At 27.0% G+C, this 15,883-nt stretch overlaps 1 protein-coding gene across 6 annotated transcripts in view; it reads right to left on the bottom strand.

Annotated features, from left to right (window-relative positions):
• LOC106682167 (phosphatidylcholine:ceramide cholinephosphotransferase 1) overlaps positions 1-15,883 on the bottom strand; it is a 184,228-nt gene that overhangs the window by 76,599 nt on the left and 91,746 nt on the right. For 2 of the 6 annotated variants that reach the window (XM_067051356.1, XM_067051355.1), the window contains one exon: positions 13,226-13,315. The exons of 3 other annotated variants lie outside the window; for them this stretch is intronic. In XM_067051356.1, coding sequence (XP_066907457.1) covers positions 13,226-13,284 — 59 coding nt within the window. In that variant the 5' untranslated portion in view covers positions 13,285-13,315. Of the gene's footprint in view, positions 1-13,225; positions 13,316-15,616; positions 15,728-15,883 lie in introns of those variants that run through there. One more of the 6 variants, XM_067051357.1, reaches the window with a different exon arrangement.

Below are 15,883 nucleotides of genomic sequence, written 5' to 3'. Positions count from 1 at the left end.
AGAAAAAAAAACAAGCCGAAAATGAAGAGGTTCTTCAGAAAACATATACTCAATTTATTTATCCATAAAACAACAGCTTTCCGGAGATTTAAGTTGAATAATTACGCTAGGAAATCGATGGAGGGACACAAATGGTTTCAGAATGACCCATTCAGGGCTGTGCTATAAACAACCCACGCTGAAGATGCAACCTATTATTATTAATTTATTGCATATTATTAATGTTACTAAAGTTGAAAGCAGTCCTCTTATTCCTGTTGCATAGATATATAGATAAACCATATAAAGTAAAATCAAACGAAATGAAGGGGGGTCACGCCGGCAACTTGTGGATCTCGTGCCAACCGCTATCGAACGCCTTTGACGTCACTGGAGTCATTGGGAACCCGCTCTAAAGCCCTCAATGAGCTCACGACCGCTTTGACGCCCATTTTTAAAACCAGATATAAATTATTACCTAAAATTATAGTTATACAGTCTTTGCAGGACTACGAGCCTGTATAGGACAATAGGGGCTGGTATTAAAGACAGAATAATATAAATAAAGTGTTAAGTATCTTATATATGCCGGTACCCGTACAATGGTCAAAGTCTCAACATTAATTAAGGTTGGGAGAATGTGTCGTGAACCCTCATTCGTCTCCATCTATCTCAGGCTAGTGTCAATTGTTTCATAAGAATACTTGACAACCTTCATCAAGACAAAGTCCACAAATTATTGGTAGTTCAAGCTAAGATCATAGCTTGTAATGAGGTGTAGATAGTTGACCGTAGATTAATGATTGGAGAAGTTTGTCGGGGGGTGCGGTCAGCAAAGAACAACATAAATAAACAAAACCATATTTATTTATTTTATGCCGACGTTTCGACCTGACAACTGTTGGATTGCAAGCCTACCTTCTACGCCACAACCCCTGATGAAGACCTGAAACTCAGGTCGAAACGTCGGCATAAAATAAATAAATATGGTTTTGTTTACTTATGTTGTTCTTTGCTGACCGCACCCCCCGACAAACTTCTCCAATCATAGCTTGTAGTTTAGTTATTTTTACAAAGATGAGTTAACAATGCTTTTTTTCTTTACTGGAACAAGCTAGGATCAGAGTACTACGAAGTATAAAGAAATGAGTGTTATTTTATAGTAATAATGTTACATTAGGAAATTTTAACGGTAACTGAGTACATACAAACTTACTACATAACAAATGGCCCCGACACCCATGGCAGAAAATACAAGGAGACTAAAAAGAAAATGTATGAGGGATCTGCTAGCATGAAAAAGGAAGATTAGGCAGAGCCGAGTCCTGTTCTTCTTCATGCCGCACACATGTGTGTTTAACAGTTACCCAATCTGCTAATGGTCAATCTCGTATTTAACAAGTGCTCATCTAGATATAAAGAAAAAAAATGTTATTTTACTTGAAGTTTTCTCTCCTTTTTTTTTTTTAATTTTATTTATTTATTATAGTTAGTCCCGTTATTTTAATATTACTTTGTTTGACTATTTATTAGTTTTTTAATTATGACATACATATATTTTACTTATGATTATTATTATCATTTTAATAATATAGTGTGTTATTTTAAATTTGTTTGTAAATATAAGGGATATTCATGATCTTTAGTTTAACATGTGTTAAATGGAAAACAATTATGTTAAATGGAGAATTATTTTCTTCTTTTATCATGTTAAAATAATATGATATTTAACATGGTTGAGAGTCTGTTACTAGGCCTGTTGAATGTAGAATTACGTCACGCAACATATCAGCTTTGTCATCGTTATGTTAGTAGTTGTGTTACTTGCTCGTTGATTGTGCTAGTATTGTTTAGGATGTTTTTAATACTAATAAAGCAATGGATGACAATAATAATAATATAATGACAGTTGTAAATTAGCTCATCTTGACTCTCTTCCTTACAAGTTAAAAGATCAACAAGACACAGCCGCCACACTCACACAATTTCTATTTTTCACTCAATTTAGACATATTATAATAAATTACTCTAATACAAACTTAGAAGTAAACAATAACAAGAAGTTCTGAAAGGAAATGTTAAAAAAACAAGTTCCTCAAAAAATCCACGAGGAGCTCCTATGTATTTAAAATGACTTTAAATAGGGCTGCTCACAATCCAATACTTATAACTTTTAGCATGATAAAACTTTTAACATTTAACACATCATGAATACTCCTATAGTTTTCTATTACTAGATTGACCGATTGTATTATTTTGTAGGTCAAGTTGTAAATAGTAATTGAAATTATGAAACGTCCAGACAAAAGGAAACAACAATAAAATAAAAAAGAAAATATTTTTTTAAAAATCCAGAATTGGAACAATATTAATAACATGTAATTCGGATAAACTTGGAGATATTTTCAACAGCCAACGAAAATCCGAAACTTTTCAGTCTATTAGTAGATTTTTTCTTCGACAAATGAAAATAAAAATGACATTAATCTGAATGATTCAAATAACAATTAATAATTAAAAACTAGAATGTTTGACATAAATAGTAATAAAGTGTGTTGACTGCACAAACATTTCCACCGTACTCTATCAAAGGCCAAACAACCATCAGCTCAAATCACTTTTTTTGGTGCGCATTATAACACGAGATTGCATCATCCATCACGCAACTATCATTGCTGACAAATGATTCATCATCAACCAAATTATTATTACAATTTTATTATATCATTATAATTTTACAAAAATGAAATTATTCGACCAAATAAATTTACACATTCACAAACCTCGAGGCCACAAAGGATTAAACCTTATCGAAATTTTTTATTAGGCTGTTACATACTGTCAAACAAATAAAGATTTGGTGTTTGTTTGTCTCAGGTATTATCTTTATCTTTAGCGGCTTAAGGTAATTAAATACATCCTTACCTCCGAAAAACATTAGAATCAAAACTGAACTGAAAAATTAAGCAACGATGCCCACAATACTATCTTAGATGGAAAATGATTTTCGTATAAAACTGCAAATCTATCAAAGTTATTATTTCTTTAATTGAAATCTTCCAAGGCACAACGTTTTTCATCACTAATTTTCGAATTTAATGGACATAAATTTTTTATATCTTTAAAAAAAAATTGTTTTATATTAATTATTAATTAATAAATATTTTATATTAAAAATTGTATTGAAAATACTACGATTAACAAGATGTGTTAGTCATGAAAGAGTTCATTCATACATTATAAACATATTTATACTTACAAAAGTAAGCAAATAAAAATTAATAACAAAATAAATTTATTAATAATATAAACAATAATAATAACAATATATCATATAGAAATGATATAAGAAATAAGGAGAAGGGTCCCAATAAAACAGTACTAGTGCAGCATGCAGCTAAAATCCAACACAAATTAGACTTTGATAACACAAGAATTTTACATGAGCAAAATAATATGTTCAAAAGAAAAATTACTTCATTCTATTTATATATCAGAGAACATCAATCACACAGTAAATTTCAAAACATATATAAGAAATTTGAACCAAGATTTTAAGCAAAATTAATTTATGAAAAATATGGGTAATTTTTATGTTACTATTTAAAAATAAATTTAATATGAATTTTAATAATAAAAGAAATAGTAGTTTAGACCAAAAACCAATAAGTCTGACCTGAGTGTATGGAAGGTTAAAAATAGTTTGTTGATAAGATAGTTGATTGAGTAGGTTGATCTAAAATTAAAAGTTTTAAAAATTAATGAAATTGTGACAAAATAGGTAAATAGACATTAGCTTAGGCAAGCTTATTAGTAATTAATATGATTTCCTATTAATTTATTGTTTCATAGTGATCTATGAATGTTGGAAAAGAAATCAATTCTTAAAAACAAGTTTTTCAAACTTTGTTTATATGACAGTTGATAGTGTTAAGTGGATCTAAAAATAAAAGGATTAAAAATTAATGAAATTGAGGCAAAATAGGTTAGTTTGACTTGTAATTAATGAGCTGGACAGAACAACGTGTTTTAAAGAATTGGATGAGAGGTGTAAATTTATATTTAAGGCATATTAAATTATTAATAATAATGTTGTTGTTAAAATTGTTAGAAACGAATGTATAATAAAAACTGTTAATTGTTATATTGTCCTTGAAGAAGGCCGAAACGTTAGACTGTTGAAACTTAACATGGGTTTCTTTAAAAATCAATTTCTTTAAAAAATAATATTCAATATTTTGCGAATTTATTTTTGTAAATATTATAGAAACTACTAACTCAGGAATGACATACATATGTCAATTAGCTCTCAATTTAGTAGTGGCAAGAGTAGAAGCAGTTATCATATTCCGGATAATAAATTAGCGAAATGTAGATTTTTCGTTATTCGGGGAAAAAACGTTTGCTTTATGAAAAACTGTATTTAGACAACGAATGTAATTTTATAAAATTTACGATTGACCTTGAGGATGGCTGCATTAGCCGAAACGTTGGGATGTTGATGATGTAATAATGAATGTTGAGACTTTATTGGATACCAATTAATTTATTTTTTAAAAAAAAAGAGGATTACTTTACTGTCCAATTGTGACAATTTTTTTTAAATTTTTGATGATCAACTTTTTTTAACTTCTTAAATATTCTTCTTTAGAGAAATCGATTATTATAGATTCTTACAAATGATCCAAATATATCGGGAGAGGAAGGATTCCCACCCCTTAATTATTAAACTTTTGATTAAATGCACTGACAACCTAAAACAGTATAGTTTAATATACTATGATGTCGAATATGTGTGAAACAGACCCCCGTTCAGTCTATAACGCATACCGAAGAAGCTGTTAGGAATGCTTTGCGGCGAGACTTCAGCGAGTCGATATTAACGCCTTCCAAGAACTTCTAAGAATTTAACATTTAATTTGAGCTGTTAATTAATTAAGCTGTTAATTAATAACCTCAGACATAGGAGCGAAACAATTTATATGTATCTAATATGAATAAGAATTTTATGACAAATAACATTAATAAAGAAATTCTTTCTACTCACAACTAACATTAACCCTGTAGTGGAACATCGTTGGAAATCCTCTACAACCCGCCAAAAAGGAGGACAAAGACATTGTATTATTCACGAATACCTGGAAACGATTCAGTATCGATTCCGAGTTGGTCTATATTCTCTCGAAGAGAGATTGAACGGCACGCACTACACAAGAACTACTGGAGAGAAGTTGTAAAAGAGCTAATCTCTGGAGTACTGTTCGGTACAGATGAATCTTTCACAGATAAAGACTGATAAAGTATCTCGCAAGATACTCAAAAGAGTCAATGTCTGCCTGTACATTGTCTTCTGCTATTGATAATCAATATAATAGATAAGATTAAAAAGGAAAGTCGTATTACGCAAAAAATTGGTTTGATTAATTAATAATCATTAAGTTGAGCCCAAAAAAGTATGCGAAATAATTGATTTCATTATTTCACCGTGAGAAGCCTGGTTTGGATCTCGCCGAACAATACCAGATAGAACAGAGAGCTTCTTAGACGGCCTAGTAGTACAAGAGCCCAAGAGGAGAAAAAAGTTCTCACCCCAATTTTTTATTTTAATGAAAACTACCTATAATTACTAGCCAAATTTGATGAGTCTGCCAAGTATAGGTAGGGAGAATAAAAAATGGCGGCTGTTTCAAAGCGATAAAAAAAAAAAATTCATTCGGAGCTCTATCTTAAAAAGCAACAATACAAGAAAACCTAAGAGAACGTCATTTAAAGAATAGTAAATTTACTAAAATATGAGCCCTAATAGAGTTATTTACATTAAATATTTTTCGAGAAATAGCTTTTTAAAAAGCAACGTTTCAGAAAAATGTTGTATGGGACGTACTGAAAGATCAGTACTTAGTGAATTTATTTTGAAAAATTTATATCTCAAAAACCATTAGACGTACAGATGTCTATTAGCACTCAAATTAAAGCTAGTTTAATGAGCTTTAAAGTAATTAATGATGTTTATCTTCGTAGGAGTAATAGTTTACATGAAATTTGCTAAAATAAATTGATTTATAATTGTTCGGACAAATTTTCATTTGCCAAATTTATATTCATATGCGAATATCATAAAAACTACTACCCCTACGAAGATAAGTGTCATAAACTACTTTATAGAAAGTTAAATTACCTTTATTTTGAGTGTTGGCGGGCATATGTGCGTCTTATGGATCTAGAGATATATTTTTTCAAAAATCCAACATTTTATACGAACAACTAGAAATTAACATTTTGTGAGTTTATTTTGTCAAATATCATAAAAACTACTACTCCTACAAAGATAAACATAATTAACTATATTGTAGTCAATTTAACTAGCTTTCATTTGAGCACTGGCAGACATCTGTACGTCCAATGGTTTCTGAAATGAAGTTTTTCATAAATCAAACTTATTGTCCGAACAACTATAAATCAATTTATTTTAGCAAATATCATGAAAATTACTATTTCTAGGAAGGTGAAAGTCATAAACTTCTTTATCGTCCATTAAACTAGCTTTAATTTGAGTGCTAATAGACATATGTACGTCACATAGTTCCTGAGATATATATTTCTCAACATAAATTAACTAACCACTAATCTTTCAGTCGATTTTTAAGAAATTTTGCTTTTTAGAAAGCTATATCTCGGGAACAATTGGACGTAAATAGCTCTCTTAGGGCTAATATTTCAGCAAATTTATTCTTCTTTAAAGAATGTTCTCTTAGATTTTTAAGTGTTGTTAGTTTTTAAGATATAAGAGCTCCGAATGAAAAATTAATATTTTTTTTAAGGTTTTGAAACAGCCGCCATTTTTTATTCCCCCTACCTATACTTGGCAGACTCATCAATTTTAACTAGTAATTATACCTAGTTTTCATTAAAGTAATCAAAAATTGGGGTGAGATAACTGCCTTTTTTTCTTCCCGGCTCTTGTACTATCAGTGATATTGCGATCTTGGAAGAAAATATTATTTTGGACTCCCTGGGAATCATACATCGTTACCTGCATAGGAATTAGTAGCCCAGAGATTATTCAATGTTTTATTTATTTATTTTAGTATTTGGACAGTCGATTTGTGTGTTTTAACTTATTTATTCATTAAATTATTTTATTATTATTATTTTTATTTTATTTTTAAACTTATTTATCCTTTCAAGTATTTCTTTTAACCAACTTTTTATTACATTTTCCTTTAAACTTATGTATTAGTTGCGTTTTGGTAAAATGCATTTATTTGTTTGTTTTTATGTAAACTGATATACTGCCGTGACTATTACTTCTCTGGTTTCATCTCATATTGCTGCCTAATAGTGAATTTGTTTAACGGGTCACTGGAGAGGATCTGAGAGGGTGAGTTCGGGAGAGTGAATTTGTCGATCCAATGAAATAAAAATGGTGAAATGGAAGGGAAAAAAGGAATTAATTGAAATATTTGTATTTAGTGTGCAGACTGAAATTGATTGTAAAAAGAAACTGTGGAAAAAAAAAATATACATACACAATATTGCATATTGAATAGTTTTCAAATTCACCATATTTAAATAAAAACAAAAGATATTTTTTTGGTATAAAACTTTTTCTAAACTTATTTTAAATTTTATGGCTTATTTTATTCTGAAGTAAACTTTTATTTTAATTTTATAATAATTGATATTTAGTTGGTTTCTTGCAATTATATAATTTATCTTACTCTGGCAAACGGTTTTTTTAATAAATGCAATTATTATAAATATTAGTTTCTGATTTTTTTTTTCCAATAAATTAAAAAAGGATTGTTACAGCATAATTTTTAAAAATTAAGTAATATTATAAAAGAATTTTTATTTAAAGATTACTCGATAAAAATTATTGAATATATGTTAAATCAAAATTATTCACTCAGAAAATTATAGTTTAATTAATTTTTTTATAACATAAAAAAATGTTTCAGTGTTAATTGTTCAAATTTTTCAAGTATAGTAATTTATTTGTAACTCTAAAAAGTAACTAATGTTTGGTGACAAGATTAAATTTGAATATCTTATCAACAGTGGAGACTTAAATTTTATCTGACTGACGTCAAAATAAAACACTGTATCCATCATTAATTATAACTTATTTAAAATAATATTCTGGTAAAATACTTATTAATTAAATTTTTATTTTATGGTCTGATAAATAAAAATTAAAGTAAAACTATTAGGAAAAAATTAAAATATAAAAAAGTTTTATTATTATTTCTCCAAAAATATAAGCAATTAAAACTCTTCTGAAACATTATTCAGAGCCTGGTACAAAGTACATAATTAATAATTATAAATAATTAAATACTACATAAATTAATAATACATAAATAATTATGGAAACTAACTGTTATTGCATTGTGACTCTTAGGAATTATTCTCATACTTAAGGTCACCGATTTTCCCACAACAGTGATGGTACCACAGAAATTAACAATGATTAACTAGCTGAAATATTTTAAATTAGTTTGAGAAGAAAGTCCGTGATATTATTTTGAAATTATCATGAAAGCATTAATAATTTGATAGTAAAATTAAATACTATAGAACAGCAAAACTTTTTAAAGACAACGCATTATCAGAAAGATGTCACATGAGACAACAGATAAGCATTATATTGATTTAATATTTTTATTTTCACAATAAAGTTTCAAAAATACTACAACAACCGAGAATATTAATGCTAATGTTAAGTTTATAACTATAATATGAATAACAGTATATTTAATTTTTATTGATTAATTGTTTCGATATTCATTAGAGATTTGTTTTAATTTTATCTTTAAAAAAATTAAAGTTTTAAAAACTACAATTTCTTCCTTCACAAATTGTAAACGAAAGTTTCTGATTTTTTAAATATTTCTTTTGTGTTTCGAACAACTATTCAAATAAAAAAGAATTTTATTCTATTTTTTAAAAAAATAATTCCTTTATTATCACTCACCCAGTGAAATATGGTGAAATTAATTCTTATTATAATTAATAAGATATTTTATTTGTGCAGTTGAATCAGTTTTGATACATTGAACTCTTGAATCATTCAGCTCTTCAGATAAAAAAAAAGGTACATTATTTAAAGAAAAAAACAAATTGATTAAACCTTATCGAAACGTTCAAACTCCTATGGGATTGTTTTTGTTTGTCATTTTATCATTATCTTATGTTTTGAGTGAAACTGAGATATCCTTAAACGTCACCTTAGAATATAAACAATTAATTTTACAAACTGTTCGGTGAATCTAAAATAATATTTAGTAAACGCTCTTTAAATCCGAGCGTAATAAGGTAATCATCATAAGGTAACCAAGGTAATCATAAGGTAACTTCTATTTGTTTATAACTTCAAAAATTTAATTTTAATGGTCTGGTTTTAAATACAATTATAATAAATATTAAGGACGGGAAAGTAATTAAATATTACTAGAAATTAATGTTTTATATTCTAAACTGAATAAATCATAAACAAAGGTAATAAAATAAACTGTTTTCTAATATAATCAAAATACTACGATCATTTATTTTGTTTAATAAAAAAATTAATTGTATAAAATTTAGAAACATGGATTCTTGTTAACTTTTATTGCCATTTGTCCTAATTTATTTACTTTTTAAATTTTTTTTTTTAACTTTTCTTCTTTAATATAGCTTACTTCACAGTGGTTTTAAGTACATTTTCACTAACTTTGCGAAGGAAACAACGAAAGGTTCTCTGTTTTAGAAAAATGGATCTTCTTTAACCCGAGATAGTATGAGTGAATGATCTCTAATTTATTCTATATTATTATTATTTTTTATGTAGTTAATGATATTTAAAAATAATAAACAACTTAAACTTAATTATGTTATGCTAAACAATATTTTATAACTCAATATATAGATCATAATTTTACCCTCTGAAAATTAAATACATTTATAAATGGTTAGGCACCAATCGCTCCGATAACCTTCGTAGAATCATTAAAAAAAAAATATTAGTTGCAAGAAACAATTATGTGATGCATTGTATTATATAACTTAAAACGCGTGGTTCTATTGTTAGGGTTCCTAAAGAAAGAATGGCGTTCTATTTTTTAAAGAAAATACAGCAATTATAATAATTATAAGCAAATTATTATTATACAGAAAATTTATTATTTATGATATCTGTAAATAACAAACAATAAAATACGCTCGGTGGGCCACTCACACACGACTTTAGTGATAAGTGAAAAAAAAATTGCTATATTTTCACTATTATTAACCAAAATAAAGAAATTTGCAGGAAACTTAATCAAATTATAAATAAGGATCTAGACTGTTTCGGAAGTGCATATTTCTTTAGATATACCAAAAATTAATAATAAACTGAATCCGTTCCCATGGAAACCTACCCAAAGGCTTTTAAAGCATGAGTATTAAGTATAGCGGATCTTTGATAACAATGTTATTAGTTATGATTTTTTTTTTTTTTTATTATATTGTAGGGAATATCATTTTTGGAACGCAAAATCACACTTTATGAGAGACACAAGGGGGTGGGTAACTCACGTTTCTTGCTTGATTACAAACAATCATTATTGAAAACAACATAATTAAAAAATAGAAAACAATATAAAAATAAAATATACATATGAAAACAACCTTTATCCAACTTATGTACGTGTTTTTCAAATAATTTTGAATCTAATGATGAATCATTGTAATTCCAAATCATTGATTCTGCATAAGATAAAAAAAAATAAAAAAAATACCATAAGTTTTTAGTAATATTTTTGAAATTTATGAATGAATCATAGAGAGGAATAATGTTATATGTTTACAATTTTTAAATCGTTCAGAACAGACTAAGCAATATGTGACTTATTTGGTTTTGTTGTCCTATATGTTTTATAAAACGTAGCAACAATATTCATAGAAATATAATCATTAAAACATAAATAAATATATCCATAGAACCTAAATTCCACATGTATTCAATTCAGAAGTTTTGAAATATTTATTTTTTAATTATTCACCAGAAAAAAGTATTTTTTTTTTTATTATAATTTTCTTTATGAAGTATAATTAAATATTCAACAAATATCTTATTATCAGTAACATGTAAGTTATTAAATATTTATCTCTACACAAACAATAAAAAATGAATCATAACAATGATCTTAATGGATATTATCAAACTCAAATTAAGATAAAAGACACAAAGATAATTTATCGATTTATCGTGAACGTTCAACTGATGTGAATCAGTAATGTTTCCTAAATTACATCCCGCATAATAGTCGACATTTTACTCAAGAACCATTTCAAGGATACAATAGGCACGGAGAATATTAAGAGTAAAATAAACTTAGAAATAAATCAATAATCTTCACCAGCGATCAGTTAAAAAAATATTGATTTTTATCGTCAATATTATTTACTAAATTAAGTTAAATGTTTATATATTTTTAAATAGGATTTCTAACAATGGTTAAATTCTCCAAAAGATTGTATTTTAGCATTGTAACATAACTAATATTGCATTTACTTGTTTTATATGCTATATTATATTTATTTATATTGATATTTTACCAGCGGAACGTTCCATTAATTCCATGGCATAGCCTTTAGGATATAGCTAGACTACACCACCTTAGCTGGACTGATATCAACACCTTATATAAAGGTGTAAAAGATAGATCCAACAAAAATAGATCCAAGTACAATATATTTAGTAACGCAGGTCTGATATAGACAATTTGTCTTATTTATTGTAGCTATATGTAAAGGTAAACTATAAATATATAGTTTTTGAGATATTCGAAAAAACTAATATAATACTTTTTTTTTTGGAAATATTTTTTTTTTTTTTTTAAACCAAAAGACGTATTTGCACAACTAGAGTATAAGGGGAACAAATTTCAAATTCATAGATCTTTTAATCTTATATTATAATATTATTATTATAATCTTTTAAATGTCAAGATAAAAAAAGGTATCCATGAAAACCTGCAAAAATATTTTTTATAAATACGCTAAGTAGTTATTAATACAAGACCGATTTAGATCGTTTAATTGTTACATGATAGACTATTTCATTTCTTTGAATTAAGTGCCTATGATCTTCCAGATGTATAGTTGAGTTATTCGAAAGATTAATTTTTTTTTTTTAAACCACTTAGAGGAAGAATGTTTTGACACCCAGCCTTATTTTGCATTTAATGGCACATCTACGTCATAACGACAACCATTAAAAATAATGTTGTTTACACTATAAAAAACAACAAAAAAACCTGAGAATACAGTAATAAATAAATCATTGAGTAGTATACATTCTTTAAACGTCAAGATAAAGCTAAAAAGGGTTTCCAAGGAAACCTAAACAGAATATTTAAAAACATAAACGGATCCGAAGCACATATCTTCAGTAATACAGATTTAGATAATTTCAGTTTTGTAAAGAGCATCTGACTATCTTTCAATAGATTGGCTATAATCTTTAAGAAACTGCATAATTTTTGAGATATTCTAAAAAAATATATTTTTTTTTTGTTTTTTAAACAACTTATAGATCGTATGTTTTGAAGCCCACATCTTGGGATACAGAACAATAATTCAGTGTGTTGAATTTTACAGAAACGCACTACTACATTTTATTATATAGATATAATTGTTGTATTGCCATAACCGTAGGAATATGGATTTACTAATTTGTTACACAATCGTACCTTCACAATCTTAAAAATTGTTTAAACCTCTTATCCTGAGGGTCAAAAATTAAAACAAAAAGTTCCTAATCTATATATTTGATCCTAGGACATTATGGAGATTTTCTCTCTCTAGCTTCTTATTTGCCCCAATATTATTGCATGAAACACAATTTTTTCAAAATTTGCCTACAATGAAGTTTGGTCAATGACTTAACCTAATTTAGTATTTAATCAAATTTTAAAAATATTATGAAAAATGAGATTCACAGTATAATAGTGTACAAAATAAAAGCTGAAGAGGAAGACACAGTATCCCTGAAATGTCAAAGGAAAAAATATATGAATTAAGAACTACTGTGTTTTAAGTTGGGAACTCAAGGAAAAGGATAAGAGAATAAACAAAATTGAAATATAGATCATATTAGTATAATATAATACAGATTACTATGTATCTTAAGGACAATAGATACCATTTATTTTATTTTTTTCGCATTGGACATTGAACATTTAAAATATGTGGTAAATAAATATTATGACATGATTACCTTAAAAGAGCACGCCTCCATTTCTCTCCAGTCTCTACAATGATGAGCTGTAACTTCATGTCAGGAAGTCTGGCAGTTCCATACCTCCACCTGCAATCCAACGAACCGTTCTACACCACTAAAATTATCTTATCGTTACGACGCCCCTCTCTTGCAGTGTTTCTGTTTGAACAGGGATAGTAATGTAGTCAGCTGTTATGTAATGCAGCTGGGAGTCGATTTCAACACTGTCGACTCCTACCGATGGATGTCCCGAGATCTTTGAGAAGTCGAATAGATCACGATTTAAGGCAGTAGCATTGTCACTCACAATAAGAATTTTAAAATAAGAATATACATTTAAAATTATTTTTGTCACGTTTCATTAAACCCTCCCCCCCCCCCCAAAGAAAGAGAATAAAACTTATTTAGGTCAAAATGAAGGAATGAAAAACTGGGCGCCAAAAAGTTCTTAATAATTTTTGTGAACTTTAATTTAAGTCGATGAAAATTATATATATATATTTTTTATAACCACATTTTTACGCATTGATGCCTTTTGAACTGTTTGGGGGATATATGCAACAAAATAGAACTATATAATAAACAGTATTAAATAAATACATTGTAAAATAAAAATGATCAAAAATGGACGAACTGTGAGGCCAATTACATGTTTTTAAATAATCAGTATTGATTTTAATTAAAAAATATGAGTTTTAATCGCCTTCTCACTTTTCATTTTAGAAAAAAAATTTTAAACAACTTAGGAGTTCAAATTTTTTTTAACCTAGCCTTATTACGTTTAGAACGGGTATCTATGTTTGCTCGTACTGCATTTTTATGCATTGGCACCTTCAGAACCGTTCCGGGGATATATTCCACACAATAAACACTATTAAATATATACACAGTAAAATAAAAATTAACAAAAATGAAATCACTCTGAATAAGAATATTAAAATAAAAAAATATATATACAATATTTATTGTTATAATTATATATTATAACTAAATTTATCACGTAAAATGTGAAAATATTGACAATAAGAAATTTTATAAGGTTAAAGATTTAATTGCGAACTTTAATTTCAGTTACTGAAGATTATTATTTTATTTTCTTAAATTTTTGTTTTAATATTCAAAATATTATTACTTTGAGTATCAAATATATTATTATACCATAAAGATTGTCATTTATATTTTATTAGGTAGACGAATAATTAACTTTTAAACACAAAGTTACTCCAGGTCTTTTAAAGCATGTCTTTATTTTCGTTGTATTTCAAGTCAAAATATACCATTATGCAAAATGTACGTTAAAAAAAAATTGACATCAGTTGTAATGTTGTAAACTAATGAGCATCAAACACGAGTTTATCAAAAAGAACAATTTATTTTATAGAATTCCTTCCGAAATTGTTTTAAAAATAAATTTTTTTAATTAAAAATTCAATATAAGTTTGAAAGAGTTATAATACCCTTTTAGAGCTCTTAAGTCGTCATTGTAACGAAAAAGTAATTATATAATCAAAATGATGCTTTTTATTGCTTTTTTTTTAAGTTGCTGCTCAAAAAGCTTCTATTTAAAATTACATAACATTTATTTATTTTTATTATGTTTCAAGCCGTTAACTAATAAAATGTTTAATACTGAACATAGTTAATAAGTTTCCTTTCTTCTCAATTCATAAGGACTGTGAGAAAAATAAACTTCTACTTGATTTTTTATTCTAAACATGAAATTCCATTAATATGAACAAAAATAATAGGTTTCTGCTTCTTTCTGTGAATTAATATATAATTCTCTTGATTTGAACTTTTTATATACATCTTTTTTATTAATCATGAAAAAAAAATTAAATATATAAATCCAACCAGTCTGAAATATCGCTAAAAAAATTTAATAATGCAACAACATCACGGAACGGTCAATTATCATTTATCCTTGACAGTTTTGAATTGGATCATTAAGATAGAAAAAAACAACCGGAAAAAAAGTAATGAAAAAAATCAGGAAAATTAAACTCATTAAACGAAAACTCGATTTAAATCCTAATCAAATTTAATTAATTAATTAGTAACATAATTCGAAATTGCGTTGTTTTTTTTTTTTTGCAATATAATATGAAAAATATTTAAATATAGATGGATATATCTATTTGGGATTGGATGAATTAATTTTCCGTAAATCTGTTGCTTACGATCGAGAAATTAGCTTAACTTAAAGTTTTAGCTTAAATTAGCTTAAGTAAACTGTTCATCGTTGATATATTTATTTAAATCAAATTATTGTTTTGAGCAGAACTGATGTTATTTTAAAAAAAAATTAAACCAAGTAAAAGAGTGTTAAAGAAAAAACCATGTATAGAGTGCACATATTTTTTAACATTATAAAAATAAAATAATTACCTATGGACAAAGAAAACGGCATAAGTTATCCTTTAAAATGACTTTCTTAAAAATGCGAAGAAAATAAACCAAACTGGTCAACTGGCCAACACCCGGTGGAAAACTGAATGTATTTTTGCAGCGTTGCTATTTTTTGTTAAAGATTTGTGATCATGACCCGGTTATCATTGCTACTGACAATTTACAAACTGATAACAACATTTCCCTAACTTATTTGGCAATTAAATGTTCATCAGTGCAAAAGATCACAAGCTTATATTGCGTATT

This window comes from Halyomorpha halys, unplaced genomic scaffold (assembly GCF_000696795.3).
Source record: "Halyomorpha halys isolate HHAL.00 unplaced genomic scaffold, Hhal_1.1 Scaffold392.1, whole genome shotgun sequence".
In the NCBI taxonomy this organism is placed as follows: domain Eukaryota; kingdom Metazoa; phylum Arthropoda; class Insecta; order Hemiptera; family Pentatomidae; genus Halyomorpha; species Halyomorpha halys.
Note: the sequence above shows the minus strand (reverse complement) of the source record. Positions and strands in the feature narration are given on the sequence as shown.